Source organism: Bubalus bubalis, chromosome 21, assembly GCF_019923935.1.
Source record: "Bubalus bubalis isolate 160015118507 breed Murrah chromosome 21, NDDB_SH_1, whole genome shotgun sequence".
NCBI lineage: Eukaryota > Metazoa > Chordata > Mammalia > Artiodactyla > Bovidae > Bubalus > Bubalus bubalis.
In genome coordinates, this window is record NC_059177.1 from 928168 (window position 1) to 944803 (window position 16636).

A 16636-nucleotide genomic window follows, 5' to 3' on the forward strand; every position below is an offset into this window, starting at 1 on the left:
CTCACTCTTACTTTCCCTGACCTGTTTCTGAAGGCCTGGCTTGACTGGGCTGTGGGGAAATGCTCCAGGGCTGGGGAGGAAAACAGCAGACAGGCTCTCTGTGGGGCCTCAAGGCTTTGTGCCAACGAGCAGAAACCCAAGGGGTGAGGGTTAAGCTTTGAGTGGCCCCTCAGGGCCCCGAGGTGTGAGAGCCCCTCTCCTGACTGTCCACGGGGCCCCCGGACCTGGATTCAGGCTCTGCTCTCTTAGGCTCTCAAGAGTCTACAGGCCCCCTGAACCTCCCTGCACAGATACAGTGAGAAAACTGGTGGAAACACAATGTTTAAGAAAATTAAAAAAAAAAAGAAAAAAGAAAATTTAGCGAGTAGATTTTATGCCAGGAAATTGAAATACAAAAAAGAAAAATCTTGAAGTTCTCTCTACTTTATTATGTTACAGTAAAATATTTCAAATTACAAAAATACTACGTTCTTACTGCTACAGTTGGACCAGGATGTTGTGGTGCTCCCTCCTCAACAAACTTGTGAGAGCAGAATGTGGGTCATTCTGTCTCTCAGTGCTGGATACATATCTGGCTAAAGCACTTATGTTCTGAGGTGAATAAATAATGAGAGTGGTTTGCTGACAAGGACATAAAACTTCAGATCCTTAGAGACATTGTTTAATCTTTTCATGAATCATTTTGAACCCCCCAGTGGGGATGGACCAGAAGGGCACTTGGGGAACGTGCCAAGCCTAACCCCAGGCTTGAAGGGGCAGCAGAGCCTTGGAGCTGCTGCAGGAGTGGCTTCTCTGGAGGACACTTTCATGGCCGGGCTCCCTCTGCTGCACTTTCCAATTCTTGCTGGCTGATGCCCTGGGGTCCTCTGCCCCGCCTCCGTGGCTCCTCCACACCAGGCGCCCCTCTCCCTGTGCCCTGTGCTGTCGCCGTGCTGGGCTGACAAGCCTTGCCTGGCATCTGTCACGTCATTTTCAGGTTAGTATTCGTTAGTCAATTTTCATTGCTAAATTGTGAATTTTGTGGAATCAGGTATTATGATTTATTTTTTTTTTATCTTTAATACCTATGCCAAGCTGGTAAGGTGTTAAAGTGTGGAACATGATGGAACTGAATATAACTTATATTTCTATTGAGACAAAATTAAATACTTTGATGACAAAACTGTGGGGCCCTGATCCACCTGAGTCAGTAAATAACTTAAAAGCTAAAGGAAAATTGTGTGTGTGGGGAAAGTGGGGAGCTGAATAAAACCATGGGCTGAAAATACTGTCTGAAACACTTCTTGCTGGCTGAGATGGATCTTGACTAAGAGTGTTTACAACACTGTCTACAAAGAACTATGTAACATTCAGGGTTTGGGGACACAGATGAGAAAAAGCTTGTGTCCTAAGGAGCGGGTCCTCCAATTACAGGGAGTTATTTTAAGGGGGGATTGTTTTCTTCTTCCCACATACCTGGAGATGTTATGAAGGCATTATCATCAACTTCAAAGTCAAATTTCATATTTACCTGAATTTCATATGACACATAATGCCGTCTCTATTTCACCTGTGAAAAGTGCCGTAGTGGCGAGGCACTCCTGCACAGCTACCCCTGTGCCTGGACCCTTCAACTCACCAAGGGCAAGGAGGGATCTGGGCAGCTTCCCAGTGAAGAGCAAAGTGCCCTTTGAGTAAAAAACCCTTGAAGTAAAATAATTAATTATCTTCTAGGAGTAGCCTAAACAAATTGCTTTGTGTGTGTGTCGGGGAGAGCGTTGGGGGAGCTAAAAGAGTTTCAAGAGCAGCATCACATATACAGTCTTCAGACAGATACCTGTCCCCTGACCTCCAAAGACTTGATATACTTCCTTTAAGACTCAAATTCAGGGGATTTGTTCCTTTTTTTGCACTGTCATTCCATCTCAATTAAAGGCAATGGTCTGAATGCCGATTAATCACATATAAGCTGACTGTGGTTACCATTTTGCTGTACAGGGAAAGCATACTGGGTTTCAAAACTGTGGAATGGAAAATAAACAAGTCTAATACTTATAATTAAAATACACTGGTCACCCAGAGGAGAGAAAGTACCATGGAGACATCTATATAAAAGTAAGTCTGAGGAAGAATTCTACTCCCTCTGTTTCTTCCTTGCTCAGGAAGAGTTCAAAGTGGCTTATTGTCTTGTACCTGCCTTGATCTGAGATAGTACCAATGTGTCCTGCTGAGGACTCAGAGGACTGGCTGGTTCAACTGACTTGCAACGGAGGAGTCTCCAAGTAGAGCCAATGGAAGCACGTGTTGGCTGGAAGGCTGGTCCGTGCGTCTCAGTCACAGCTGGGCCTGGGTCAACTCAGTCCCACAGGTGCTATGAGCAAGCTTTTTCCTTATTAGAAAAGCTCATTAAAAGTAAAATCAGTGTCAATGAAAATACCCCAGATGTTTCTAAGCAATAAAACTCCTTAAACATATTTAGTGTTTTTCAAATATACCTCACTGAAAGGTGAACTTCTGCCCAAACGGACAACATTCTTCCTGGATGCTTTTTGTGGAAGCCTCACAGTTTGAACACAAAGGAACGTCCCTGCAACTGTGCAAAGCGCATCTGAGTCGGGGGCACTTCTTGGTTGAAAGGTGGGCTGATCAGGGCAAATATGGACAAACCAGTCTGTGGGTCCAAGAGATAATGTCGGCATGGTGGTCAGGACTCAACAGCTGCCATGGCTTGGTCCTGGGGGTGGAAGGGGCTGGAAGTTTATGGCTGATGTTGTTCTCCATGGTCAGGCCCCAGTAAAGTCACTGCCTGCTGGTGCTGCCCGCAGGTACTCTGCATTTTCAGCTGCAGGCCCCTTAAAGATGCCATTCGACTTGGCTTCCTTGGGAAAGAAGGCCTGCTGGTAGTCAGGGTTGTCTAGGCTAATTTGGTGACTGCCCTTCTGAGCCCAGAGGGCAGGGCCATCGAGTACACCATTGATACAGGCAGGATGGGTGGTGTTGAGATACTCAGGGTTGTCCACGGCGTTGCTGCGTGAATTTTGGTATTGAGGGTCTCTGCCAGGAGCTGGATATAGAGGCTGATTGTGATAGACAGGGTTCTGGACAGAGCCTGCGGGTCTTTTGGGAACAGACTGGTTTACATATTCTGAAATTGAAAAGAAATCAAGTGTAATCAGCAAAGCATCATCCCCAACAGGATTTCACAGCTCTTTCTGAACCCTGTGACTATTCTTCAATGAGGCACTGGATGACAGAGGCAGGAAAGCCTGGGGAGAGGACTCTCTTGCTAAAATGACTTGTGTTCTTTTTGTACTGCTCAGAGAAACGTCCATGCTTTTCTTTTGAAAGTTTAAAGTTTTCAGAGGACTGCTTCCCTTGAGATGTGTGTTTGTGCAGGTTGGCTCTGTCTGGGGACAGAGCTTAGATTAAGTAAATACAAGTTTCACAGGCCAGAAATGGAGCCAGGAGAGAGAACAGGGATCTAATCTGTCTCTCTCTCACACACACACTCTCTCTCTCACACACACTCTCTTTCTCTCATACACTCTCTCTCTCACACACACTCACACACATCTCTCTTTCTCACACACTCTCTCACACACACACACTCTCTCTCTCTCACACACTCTCTCTCACACACAAGCTCTCTCACATACACAATCCCTCTCACACACACACTCTCTCTCTCTCACACACACTCTCACACACACACTCTCTCTCACACACACACTCTTTCTCTCACACACACTCTCTCTCACACACACACACTCTCTCACACACACACTCTCTCTCTCACACACACAATCTCACACACACACTCTCTCTCACATACTTCTTTTTCACAAACACACTCTCACACACACTCTCTCACACACACATCTCTCTTTCTCACACACTCTCTCTCACAGACACATTCCCTCTCACACACACACTCTCACACACTCACTCTTTCTCTCACACACTCTCTCTTTCACACACACAATCTCTCTCTCTCACACACAATCCCTCTCACACACACACTCTCTCTCTCTCACAAACACTCTCACACACACTCTCTCTCTCACACACACTCTCTCACACACACTCTCTCTCTCACACACACATTCTCTCACACACACACTCTCTCTCACACACACACTTTCTCTCACATACTCCTTCTTTCTCACACACACAATCTCTCTCACACACACACACTCTCACACACACACTCTCTCACACACACTCTCACACATACACTCTCACACACACACTCTCTCTCACACATACACTCTCTCCCTCTCTCTCACACTCTCTCATACACACACACACACTCTGTCACACATACACTCTCTCTCACACACACACTTTCACACATACACTTTCACACACACTCTCATATACTCTCTCACACACACACTCTCTCTCTCACACATACTCTCTCTCACACACACTCTCACACTCTCTGTCTCAAACACACTCTCTCTCTCACACATACACTCTCTCTCTCACACACACACTCTCTCACACTCTCTCTCTCACACACACTCTCTCACACACTCTCTCACACACTCTCTCTCACACACACTCTCTGTCTCACAGACACTCTCTCTCACACACACACTCTCTCTCTCGCTCACACACACACACACTCTCACATTCTCTCTCACACTCACAAACACAGTCTCTGTCATACACACTCTCTCACACACACACTCTCTCTCACATACACACACTCTCACACACACTCTCTCTCACACTCTCACACACACAGGCACTTTCTCTCTCACACACATACTCTGTCTCACACACTCTCTCTCACATACACACTCTCTCTCTCTCACACACACTCTCACACACACACTCTTTCTCTCACACACACTCTCTCTCACACACACACACTCTCTCACACACACACTCTCTCTCTCACACACACACTCTCTCTCTCACACACACATTCTCACACACACACTCTCACATACTCCTTCTTTTTCACAAACACACTCTCTCACACACACTCTCTCTCACACACACATCTTTCTCACACACTCTCTCTCTCTCACACACACATTCCCTCTCACACACTCACTCTCTCTTTCTCTCACACACTCTCTCTTTCACACACACAATCTCTCTCTCTCACACACAATCCCTCTCACACACACACTCTCTCTCACAAACACTCTCACACACTCTCTCTCACACACACTCTCTCTCACACACACATTCTCTCACACACACACTCTCTCTCACACACACAATCTCTCTCACACACACACACTCTCACACACACACACCCTCTCACACACTCTCTCTCACACACTCTCTCTCACACACACTCTCTCTCTCACAGACACTCTCTCTCACACACACTCTCTCTCTCTTGCTCACACACACACACACACTCTCTCACATTCTCTCTCACACTCTGTCACAAACACACACTGTCTCTGTCACACACACTCTCTCACACACACACTCTCACACACACTCTCTCTCACACTCTCACACACACAGGCACTTTCTCTCTCACACACATACTCTCTCTCACACACTCTCTCTCACATACACACTCTCTCTCTCACACACACACTCTTTCTCTCAAGCACTCACACATGTATATCTTTACTGTTGGCTTCAAATTCTAGAAAATCTACAGATTCCTTCTAAAGACAACCTGGACATGCCTGGACCCACGTGCATACTTGGTCGTTGTCTACTGACTGCCCTCTTTTTCCCTTCGTTTTGTCTGCACTCTCACCGTGGGCTCCACCTCTGAACCAGCTTGAAGGAAGTAGCTGGCCTGGCCCCGGGCCTGAGGCCGTGGAACAGAACAGAACCCACAGCGAGCGGTACTCACCGGGTACTGGGAGGAAAGCATCGTCCATGCTGTCCTCGATGAGGGCACCAGTGGGGTCTGAGCTGTAGCGCTGCAAGAAACTGTCTTCCTTGAGAGGGTAGCTCTGTCGGGGGGAGATGAGGCAAGGTTAACTCCAGCCAGTGCTGCTCACTTCAGCGGGGATAAAAGTCACCTGAGAGCTTGCTAAAATGCAGATTCTGATGCAGGAGATCTGGGAGAGGACCAGAGATGCTGCACTTCTAACCACTTTGTCCATAGGTGGTACCTCACTCCTGGCCCAGACCACAGGGCAAGTGGGTGGCCCGGACCAGGGCTGTCCAGCAGGGCTCTTGGCAATGACAGATGTGCCCTGTGATCTGCGCTCTTCCATACGGTAGCTCCTTACTACATGTGTGAGGAACGGAATTTAAAATTTTATTTAACTTTAATTATTTAACATTTAAATTTAAGTAGCCACACATGGCTAGTGGCTTCTGCATTGGTAAGTGTGGGTCTAATCAGGGCTTCACACATCAAGCATCAGCATTGCCTGGAAGGCGAGCTCACAGATGGCCAGACGCCTCCCAGCAGATCCTGTGTCAGTAGGTTTGGGGTAGGGGCCCGACAGTCTGCATTTCTAACAAACTGCCAGGTCCAGGAACTGCATGATGCTGCTGGTCCATGAATCACATTTTCAATAGCACTTTGAGAAATAATAGCTAATTTCTGGCCACAGAGTAGGGATCAAGGGAGGAAGCAATACAGGAAGGAAATCACAATTATTCAGGTTAAGGTGGGTACTTCTTATGTCTAATAGATCTGGGGTACAGAGATGTTATTTAATTCCGGTTTGTAGATGTTGATACCTACCCCATTTCTATCAACGCAAGTCACAGTGGGAGTGTTGCTGGAGGTGCTCTGAAAAAGAATCCCAGTGTTTATGATGCAGGCGGACACTCAACCATCTCCACTGAGAGCAGGAAGGGGCCTCAGGGAGAAGGGACATTTAAAGGGGCTTGATTTCATCTTGACGCATTAGTATGAGAAAACTAGGTTTAGTTCTGATTTAACTCTGTTCCTTAATGGACCAGAAAGATTATGACACAGTTGTTGCAATGCAATAAAATAACTGATACACTGAATTGATTCATTCTGATTTTAGCTTCACCATCTGGTTAAGCTCCACAAGATGGGTATTATTTTCTCTAAAACTCAATCTGTTCAAACCAAGAGGCAGAGCTTAAGAAAGAGTGACTTTGGTACCAGGGAGCTGAGGAGCGGTGTCCGGGAGGTGGCGGGGCTGTGGAAGAAGCCCTGCTGGGGGACGAGGTACTCGTCAGCATCCACAACGTCCTCCATGTCCTCCTCATCCATCAGGGCGCGGTAAAAGTTGGAGTCCGTGGGGCTTGGCAAATGCATTCTCTCGTCCCCCTGGCACAGAGATTGTGAGACCATCAGAAAGGCCAGAGAGCTGCTGTCCCACTGCCTTGCTATCGAGGTGTGGTCTGTGGTCTGCAGGTGCCTGTATATTTGCCAGTTTAGCTCTAATAACCCACCCCCTTCCCCTGCGGGTTCTCCAAAATACAGTTCCTCCTCCCTCCCCCCATTCCCCAACCCCTGGCTGAAATGAAAACACTGAAAATTCCCTGATGTCCCAAAGTCCTCAAAGGAAATGCAGATAGCTCAGGAGGCAAAAGAGGTGCCAGAGGCACAGCCTTCACTGCGTGCTCTGCAATGTGCAGTAAAAAAGGCACTTTTGTTCTTCATCCCTGCTCCTGGCACAGAATTCCTCAAAGTGAATGTCACTCAATCACGTTCAACTCTTTGTGACCCCATGGACTGTAGCCTGGCAGGCTCCTCTGTCCATGGAATTCTCCAGGCAAGGATACTGGAGTGGGTAGCTGTTCACTTCTCCAGGGGATCTTCCCATCCCAGGGATGGAACCCAGGTCTTCCGCATTGCAGAGCTCCTAAACCCTTGGAATTTCCTCAGTGTCTCTTATGTTAATGAAGAGATTTTTGGGAGCACTGAAAGATGGGGGCTGGTGACCAGTAGAGCCACATGATTAGAATCCCATGTGAGGGTTAGAACTTTCAGTCTAGACCCTGACCTTCAGTGAGGGCAGAGGGCCTGGGGTCAATGATTTAATCATGTCTATGTAATGAAGTCTCCATAAAAACCCGAAAGGATGAGGTTCAGAGTCTTTCTGGGGTAGTGAGAACGTGGAGATTTGGGGAAGAGCAGTGCACCAGAGAGCATGGAAACCATGCCCTTCCCCTATACCTCCCCTCTGCGTCTCTTCCATCTGGCTGCTCCTGCATTATATCCATTTATAATCAAGCAGTGGTCTAGTGAGGAGAATGTTTCCTTGAGTTCTGTAAGCTGCTCTAGCAAATAAATGGAACCCAAGCAGAGGGGGGTGAGAACCTCCAGTCTTTAGCTGGTAGGTCAGAAGCATCTGGACTTGGGACTGGCCTCTGACGTGGAGGAGTATGGCCTCTGATGCTGTCCCAGGTGGACAGTCTCAGACTGAGCTGAATTGCAGGACACCAGCTGGTGCTGGAGAAGTGCTTGCCTGGGGGTGTGGGGACCCTCCTCCCAGAACACACACATTCCTGGAATTGCTTCAGGTGCTCTGCAATGCATTCTGCATTTATTATTTCACTGAATCTTTAAAGTTCCATGAGCTTGGTTTGGTTAACCTAAAGTGGAGAGTCAAGAATCTGAAGCCGGATTTGCCCCACACCAAAGCCCTGGTTCCCCAGAGACAGATATGAAGCTTTGGCTAAAGGGACCATGAAGATGAGGGGGTGCCAAGTGTGCTGGGCTCACACGGTGGCGGACAGTTGGGGGCCCCATGGTAAACTTGACTTAGTCCACCTTGGCCTGTGCTTGCTCTAATGCCTGACGGTTTCTGGTGCAGCCTGGGAGGCAGCAAGCTGCATCACCGTGGTATTACAGGGATGTGTGAGCTCACCAGCAGGATCCTCCTGGGGAGGAGAGGGGGAGCGGACTGTACCTGGATGACAAGGTAGCGCTGGGGGTCTCGGGCCATCTTGGAGAATTCAAGGATCAACTCACGGAACTTTGGGCGACTGTCTGCATCTATCATCCAGCCTGGGGAAGGAAGGAGGGAAGTCAGTTCAGTTAGAACCCTGAAAGAACTGATAAAGATGGCATCCCTGAAAGTATTTATGGGGGGACTCTTTAAGACAAATAAATGAAGATGAAACCTAATCTTTGTGACAGGTTTTTCAGTCTTGGCAAGCAGGCACTGATTACTGTTTAAAGACCATGATGACATCACATATTTGAGTCAGAATGGCAATAACATGCTCTAATTTCCTGTGCCTGCCCTTCCAAGGGTCATTACGGTGTCATCATCTTAAGTGACCCAGCAGCCGTATGACAGGCTTCACTTTCTGTGAACTGCTCTGACTGTAGGGAGCCCTGGGTCTCGACTCTCCGTAAAGTCCTCACTTGACATTCAGCCTCATCCACATTCACTCAGCAGTCTAGTAAGTTGGAAACCAGATTTAGGGAAATTTAGGAACTTTTTTAAGAAGCTCAGGGCTTGGGAGTGCCATTCCCTGGCATTTCACTGTGTCACACTCAGCAATCACACACGTGTGTGACAGGACGCTCAGTGCCTTCGTGTGGAGGACGCTCCTGTTGACCACGCCACCGCATCTGATGACACAACAATCCAGGTCTAGATTAAACATGCTGGAGGAACAGCTGTGGACTGGAAATCCTCAGGACCCTGAGAGTTCATATTTGTTTTCTGTCAGCAGGATGTCAAGCTATTTTAGGCCAGGCTGCTATGTGACCTCAGACAAATCATGTGACCTCTCTGGATACCAGCTTCCTCAGCCTAAAGCAAGGAAGTCACAAGTGATTAGCTCTGTGGTCTAAAGTTCAGAAAGGCTCAGTACTGACATGGATTTGGCTCTCTCACATCCCCTGGGCCGCTTTCTGTGTCAATTCTCAGCATGATGTAAGACTACCCCCAGCGCCTACTGGACTTGGGGTTCTGACAGCGTAGTGGCGTCACAGTCAAGCCCCACACTCTTACTTGGATTACAGTGTTCACCTGCTGCACTGCAGAAGGCCTCACATAAATCCAATATCTGAAAGGTTTAAGTCAAAGCAGAAGTGTTGATTCTACTAATCTCGTGTGGCTATTCACTGTTAGGCATTTAAAAACAGTCTCTCTGGTAAGAGGCTTCAATATGTGGGGCAGGTTTTTCACTGAGAAACTCAGAGAGCAGAGGGTTTGGTATAACAGCTTCTGGGGATTCTGACTTGACTTGTTTGCTTGAAAACATCAGCTCACAGTGCTGAGTGCAGCAGGTAAGCGCTTCTGGTAAAGTGCCCTGAGAAGGGGTTGAGGAATGCGCCTGCCTATAGGCTGTGACAGAGTGTCTTAGGGAGTCTAAGACCTGGGGTGTGGCTCAGGGCAGCCCGGTGACAGGTCCCGCTGGTCACTCACACTTGACCATGATCATGTAGACGTCGATGGTGCAGATGGGTGGCTGCGGGAGGCGCTCTCCTTTCTCCAGGACAGTCGAGATCTCACTCGCAGGGATTCCATCGTAAGGCTTGGATCCAAAGGTCATCAACTCCCAAACAGTGACTCCTAAGAGGCAGCAGGGGTTGCTTTATGAGTCAACAATAATCACAGATCTTGTCTTTAGTCATCATTGTTGACATACTGTTCCAATGCTTAAAAACCCCTGTGTCTGTGGCCTTGGGCAATTTGCTCGGTGCTGGAAGCCTCAGTTCAGCATCTGTCTCACAGGATGGTTGTGAGATCAAACAAGATAACACAACTTCAAAGTTCAGACAATGCCAGGCAAATAGTAAGTAGCCAATAAGTAGCAAACTTTAGTAATAACAGCACAAGACACCACCTCTCTGAGACTTGCCTGGTCTATGGAGCAGGACTTACACAGTCAGACGTGTGCCCCAAGAGACTTAACTAACTATAAATTGTGTTTTTAAAGAATAAAAAAATTAGAGATAAAAATCTCTGTGTTCCTTTTGATAAATATAAAAACTCCATATTTTAAATTTCAACATCAATCAATTCACCATGATTAAAAAAATTAAAACAAGAGTACTATTAGAATTGGTGTTTTTTCAGACTGTTCTGAAGTTCTGATGGTCTTTCTAAATTTTTTAATTTAAAAAAATTAAAGCAAGAGTACTATTAGAATTGGTGTTTTTTTCAGACTGTTCTGAAGTTCTGATGGTCTTTCTAAATGCCTCCCTTGATGGAATTCTCTGCTCCAGAAAGACACAAATGTGATGAGCAGTATGTCCCCATCTGGAGAGCATGACGCCCTGGGTGCCTCTAGTGATGAGCATAGTGGGCCTGAGTCTTGAGTCCTCAGACCACACAGGGAGGGGCCAGACACAGGAACCCAGTGCGGGGGGTCGTTCCTAATCTCCAACTAGTCTAACGACCCCTTTTCTTTAGAATTGACCTCTAACTGTGTATCACCATGGATCTGCACAGTGGATTTTCTAAAGGCCATTCCAAAACTGAATGATCTGAATTAACATGCAGAATGCAAGGTTGAAGAATGAAGAAAAGCAGTGGTTCAGGAACAAAAAAATATTAATAATCCTTCTGTCCCTCCCACCACAGAGTCATTATGGACTTGATCAAAAAAAGAAAATCTCATGTCCAGGTTTAAACATTGCATTTAACACAGACACACACACAATGACTTCCTAAAGGAAAGCAAGCTTTTCAGGTTTTGGGACAAATGTTGAAAGACGGCCGTGTGTATGCCTGGCTGCGGGGTATGAGTAGGGTTGGAAGTTGGTATGAATTCTCTCTCTTTTCAACTGGTAAGTGGAACATGCAGGTTCCTGACTAAAATATTTTGCCTTGACTAGAGTCTAGAGAGTAGAGTAACAGGATATGTTTTTTAAACTAAAAATTCAGGTTCATATTGTAACAATTCTGATGTACTGCCAGAACAGCAGATCGTAATCACTGACAGCACAATTTCCACTGAGATGAAAAACAGCCCCTGTGCTGACGCTGCTTTCTGATGCTGGTTATAATCACTCAGAGAGATTAAGTCACTGAGTTTGAGAATTTTCATTTACTGGGCAGACGTGGCCCTGCAGTCTGCAAGTGGGCACATGCGGCAAGGGGAGAACACAGCTGGGCAGCTGGGAAAGGCAGGGGCCCATACCACTCTTGACCACGGTCAGGGTTTCAGGTTTTATCTGGAGCATATTTGGAAAATCAAAGAAGGAGGTTAAGCAGAGAAGTAAAAGTCTAATGTAGTTTAGAATATTTTTGCCAGCTGTCTGGAGAATAGATGAGTGAGTACAAAACAAGCCCAGAGAAGACCCAGGAGGAGCCCTGCGCAGTGTCGCTGGAAGGGGGTGTGTGTCCACACTGGGCCGTGTGGCGACAATGACGATGACGGGTCTGGGCAGAACCACACGCAGGAAAAGCAGCATTTCTCCCTGTCCCTCCCGGCGAGCAGACACTTCTTGAACACAGCTGAAAATAACAAGGTATCAGAATAGCTTTGTTTCCTTATCTAGTTCATCAATTGTAAGCAGCTCAGCTCACAGGTATAAATGAAAATTCACATATTCATTCACAAAGATTTCTGTCTTCATAAAGCTTATATTATAGCAGGAGAGATAGACAAAGAGCCATGAAATTTTTAAAAATTTAATAGCAGGAGAGAGAGACAAAAATCCATGAAAATCTTAAAAATTTAATTGGAATATTAGGAAGTTAATAATGTTGTAAAAGAAATGCTAAATGGGAGACATCCTGAATGATTCTGTTTTTGTGCTAATGACAGGATTCCTCTTGGAAACTCCTTATAATATTACTCTCCTCAAACACATGTTCTATGGGTGGTGATTCACCTCTATTGCTTTGATAGCTGGGATAGACTGATGTTCACCATTCAATGCAGATCAGCTGTTTTGCAGCCTTTGGGCTGATTTGGCGGTACAGGGGCGGCTGACTGCATAACAGGGGGTAGTACCCAGCCCAGCAACCAGTGGAAATGCTTTCCTGAAAGGCGAGGCTCTTGAAGGCTCTGGAGCCCCCTGACAGAGAACAAGACGAGAGCATGAAAGGTTTGTCTGAGGAGAGGGAAGCTGGGCAGAGGACAGAGCACAGGCCGCGTGGGATTTGGAGGAAGAAAGAAGCAGGTCCTGGTGAGATGGCCTTCATGAGAGCTGGAAGCAGCAGCTAGTTTCCTCATATTTCCCCAAAGACACACTCTCACGGTGCGTTTTGTCGAGCCATTCTGATGCACAAAGATAACCACCAGTACACGGAACCGCAGTCACCGAGTTAGTCCACTGTAGAACCGCACTCTACCGGAAACACTTCCACACGAAACCTGATTTGTCATCTCCCTTTGGTTCATTTCAAATTCACAGCGAGAGATTATACCTGCTTGACTTTGGGGTACAGGCATTTCCCAGGTTCACATTCTTTCCCTCTTGTTACTCTCTCTCCTGACAAGCTCACTATTACCTCCAGTGACGCTTAGGACGGTAGTTAGACTCAATTTCCTTTTTCATGTTTTCTATTTTAACAGCCTGACAACAATGATAAAGTGACTGTTAGTGTCTCACATGGCAGAGTGTACAATGCACATCAACAGTGCAAGCCAGCACAGTCTCGGCCTTGATTCACCAGCCTCAGGATTCTGACTCACCATAGCTCCAGACATCACTCTGATGGGTATAAATTCGGTGTAAAATTGATTCCAAAGCCATCCATTTGATAGGGACCTTGGAATGATGAGAGGTAAAAGTAATAAGACAACTATTAGCTTCCTTCTATTGAAAAAAAAAAATGACAAAGGGAGAAATTGAAAATGACAAAGGTGAGAAAACCAGGCCACCCACACCCTGCCCCCCAGGCCCAGGGCTCCTTCCCAGCAGGAGGAGAGATTTGTCTGGCAGAGGACAGGATCTCTGTCAGACCCCAGGACTGAGGAGGGCCTTTGGTCTGTCTGTGGGCGCCTCTGCTAAGCTGGGTGCATGGGCTGGTAGCTGGGGACCCTGGTCGTGCCCTGTGTTTGTGGGTGCTTACAGGGCCAGCTGCTTGGAGTCATGCAAGGCAGTGTGAAACTGAAGATGTGTACAGCTGATCTAGAGTGTTCTGAAGGGTGTATCTGGAGACCTGAATCCCTCACTGCTGGGAAAGCCCCCTGGAGAAGCCCCAGGCCTGTCTAGAGGAAGAAGCCAAGTCCATCGTGGCCAGCGTCCCACGGGAGGTCCTGGAACAATCACAGGAAACTTTCCTTGCTGCCAAATCAGCTATGACATTTCAAGATGTTCTTCTGAAGGGTCTTTACCCTGGAGCAGGAGGTGGAAACCTAACTTTGGCTAATAGTCCCCTAGAGATAAAGCTGAATTCACATTTACTGCCTTTGGCTTCTGGGTGTGTCAGAAACATCTCTATTCACCTTCCCAGGAAATGCTTCTCCCCAGGCAGCTCTGGAGCCTGGCTAGACCCAGTGCTGGTGGCACCGTGACCGCACCTAGAAGGTCCTGAGAATGGCCCTGAGTTGGTCAGTCTGCTTCAGGAGAGTGTGTGCCTGTCGACAAGCCAGCCCCTCACCTTGCCTCCTTCTGCGTGATACTCCTTCTCCTCGGCACCCAGCAGCTTGGCCAGCCCGAAGTCTGTGATCTTCACGTGCTGTGGCGTCTTCACCAGCACGTTCCTGGCCGCCAGGTCCCTATGCACCAAGCGCCGGTCTTCCAGGTAATTCATGCCCTGAAACACAGGGCCACATGGGAGGGGTGGGCGTCTCAGTGCCGCGTTCAGTGTCACGCAACAGTATCTGACCTGAAGTCTACACGTGGGCGAACTGCCCTCCGCAGACACAGTGACTTGGACCTGGCAACATCAGTGCCCATTGATCCACTCCAAGGATGAAGAGGCTAACTGATCTCCATCCAGTTACTCAAGTTTCAAGCTCAAATGAACAAGTAGAAGAGGCCAGCGACAGAGAAGGAGCCCCACTGTAGGGCCAAAACCTGGCCGCATGCTACTCAGAACGGCTGCTGCCTCTTGCCTGGCCTTGCCATCCTGGGCCAGTTCATATGGGGCACTGCCTCCCCAGGGCCCAGGGCTCTCATCACAGTGTCCTGGATTATCTTACATGATTCACTATCAGTGAAGGTTTTTGTCCAGTTTTGTTTTTCTTTTTAAATGGAAATCACATGGCTATTAAATTTGCTTTTACAAAGTACCAATCCTCACCCTCTCCCTGGCTGCCTCCATAACTGTGCTAATCAGAATCAAGGCTGTAAGGACGCAAAAGACCTGTATGCAGAAAACTGTAAGATACTGATCAATGAAATCAAAGATGAAGCAAACAGATGGAGAGAAATACCATGTTCTCAAATGGGAAGAATGAATATTGTGAAAATGACTATACTACCCAAAGCAATCTACAGATTCAATGCAATTCCTACTAAGTTACCAGTGGCATTTTTCACAGAATTAGAACAGAAATTTTACAATTTGTATGAAAACACAAAAGACTCCGAATAACCAAAGGAATCTTGAGAAAGAAAAATGGACTTGGAGGAATCAGGCTAGCCCTGACTTCAGACTATACTAGAAAGCTACAGTCATCAAGACAGTATGGTACTGGCACAAAAACAGAAATGTAGCTCAATGGTATAGGACGGAAAGCTCAGAGGTAAACCCATGTACCTATGGTCACCAAATCTATGATAAAGGAGGAAAGACTATACAATGAAGAAAAGACAGCCTCTTCAACTGGACAGCTACATGTAAAAGAATGAAATTAGAACACTCCTAATACCATACACAAAAATGAACTCAAAATGGGTTAAAGACCTAAATGTAAGGCTTGCCACTATAGAACACTTAGAGGAAAACACAGGCAGAATGCTCTTTTACATAAAGCACAGCAAGATCTTTTTTGATCTACCTCCTAATGAAGATAAAACCAAAAATAAACAAATGGGATCTAATTAAACAAAAGCTTTGGCATAGCAAAGGAAATTATAAGCAAAACCAAAAGACAGAATGGGAGAAAATATTTGCAAATGAAACAACTGACAAAGGTTTAATCTCCAAAATATATAAGCAGCTGATGCAGCTCAATAAAAAAATAAAAAAAAAAACCCCATAAAAAATTGTGGGGGGGAGAGCTAAATAGACATTTCTCTGAAGAAGACATACAGGTGACCATGAAGCACATGAAAAGATGCTCAACATTACTAATTATTAGAAAAATAAAATTGAAAAACTACAATGAAGTATCACTTCACACCAGTTGGAATGGCCATCATCAAAAAATCTATAATAATGTTGGAGAGGGTGTGGAGAAAAGGGAACCCTCTGACACTGTTGGTGGGAATGTAAATTGGTGCAGCTACTATGGAGAACAGTATGGGGGTTTCTTAAAAACTAAAAATAGAGGTACCATATAACCCAGCAATCTCAGTTCTGGGCATAAATCCAGAGAAAACTATGATCTGAAAGGATACATGACTCTCAAAATTCACTGCATCACTATTTATAATAGCCAGGACATGGAAGGAACTTAAATGTCCATCAACAGAGGAATGGAAAAAGAAGATGTGGTACATATATACTGTGGAATATTACTCAGCCCATAAAAGGAATGAAATGCAATCTGTAGAGACATGAATGGACCTAGAGACTGTTGTACAGGGTGAAGCAAGTCAGAAAGAGAAAAACAAACATTGTATAATACAGTGGACTCTAGAAAATGATACAGATGAACTTTGCAAAGCAGAAACAGAGAGACAGATGTAGTGAACAAATGCATGGAA

At 46.3% G+C, this 16636-nt stretch overlaps 1 protein-coding gene across 1 annotated transcript in view; it reads right to left on the bottom strand.

Moving 5' to 3' along the window:
- Positions 1–407: 407 nt before the first annotated feature.
- The window catches only part of EGFR (epidermal growth factor receptor), a 218346-nt gene continuing 202117 nt past the window's right edge, over positions 408–16636 (bottom strand). Inside the window, exons 21-28 of the mRNA XM_025273080.3 lie at positions 14421–14576; positions 13510–13585; positions 10287–10433; positions 8814–8911; positions 7058–7225; positions 6665–6712; positions 5816–5918; positions 408–3124 (exon numbers count right to left, since the gene is read on the bottom strand). Coding sequence (XP_025128865.2) covers positions 2763–3124; positions 5816–5918; positions 6665–6712; positions 7058–7225; positions 8814–8911; positions 10287–10433; positions 13510–13585; positions 14421–14576 — 1158 coding nt within the window. The 3' untranslated portion in view covers positions 408–2762. The remainder of the gene's footprint in view (positions 3125–5815; positions 5919–6664; positions 6713–7057; positions 7226–8813; positions 8912–10286; positions 10434–13509; positions 13586–14420; positions 14577–16636) is intronic.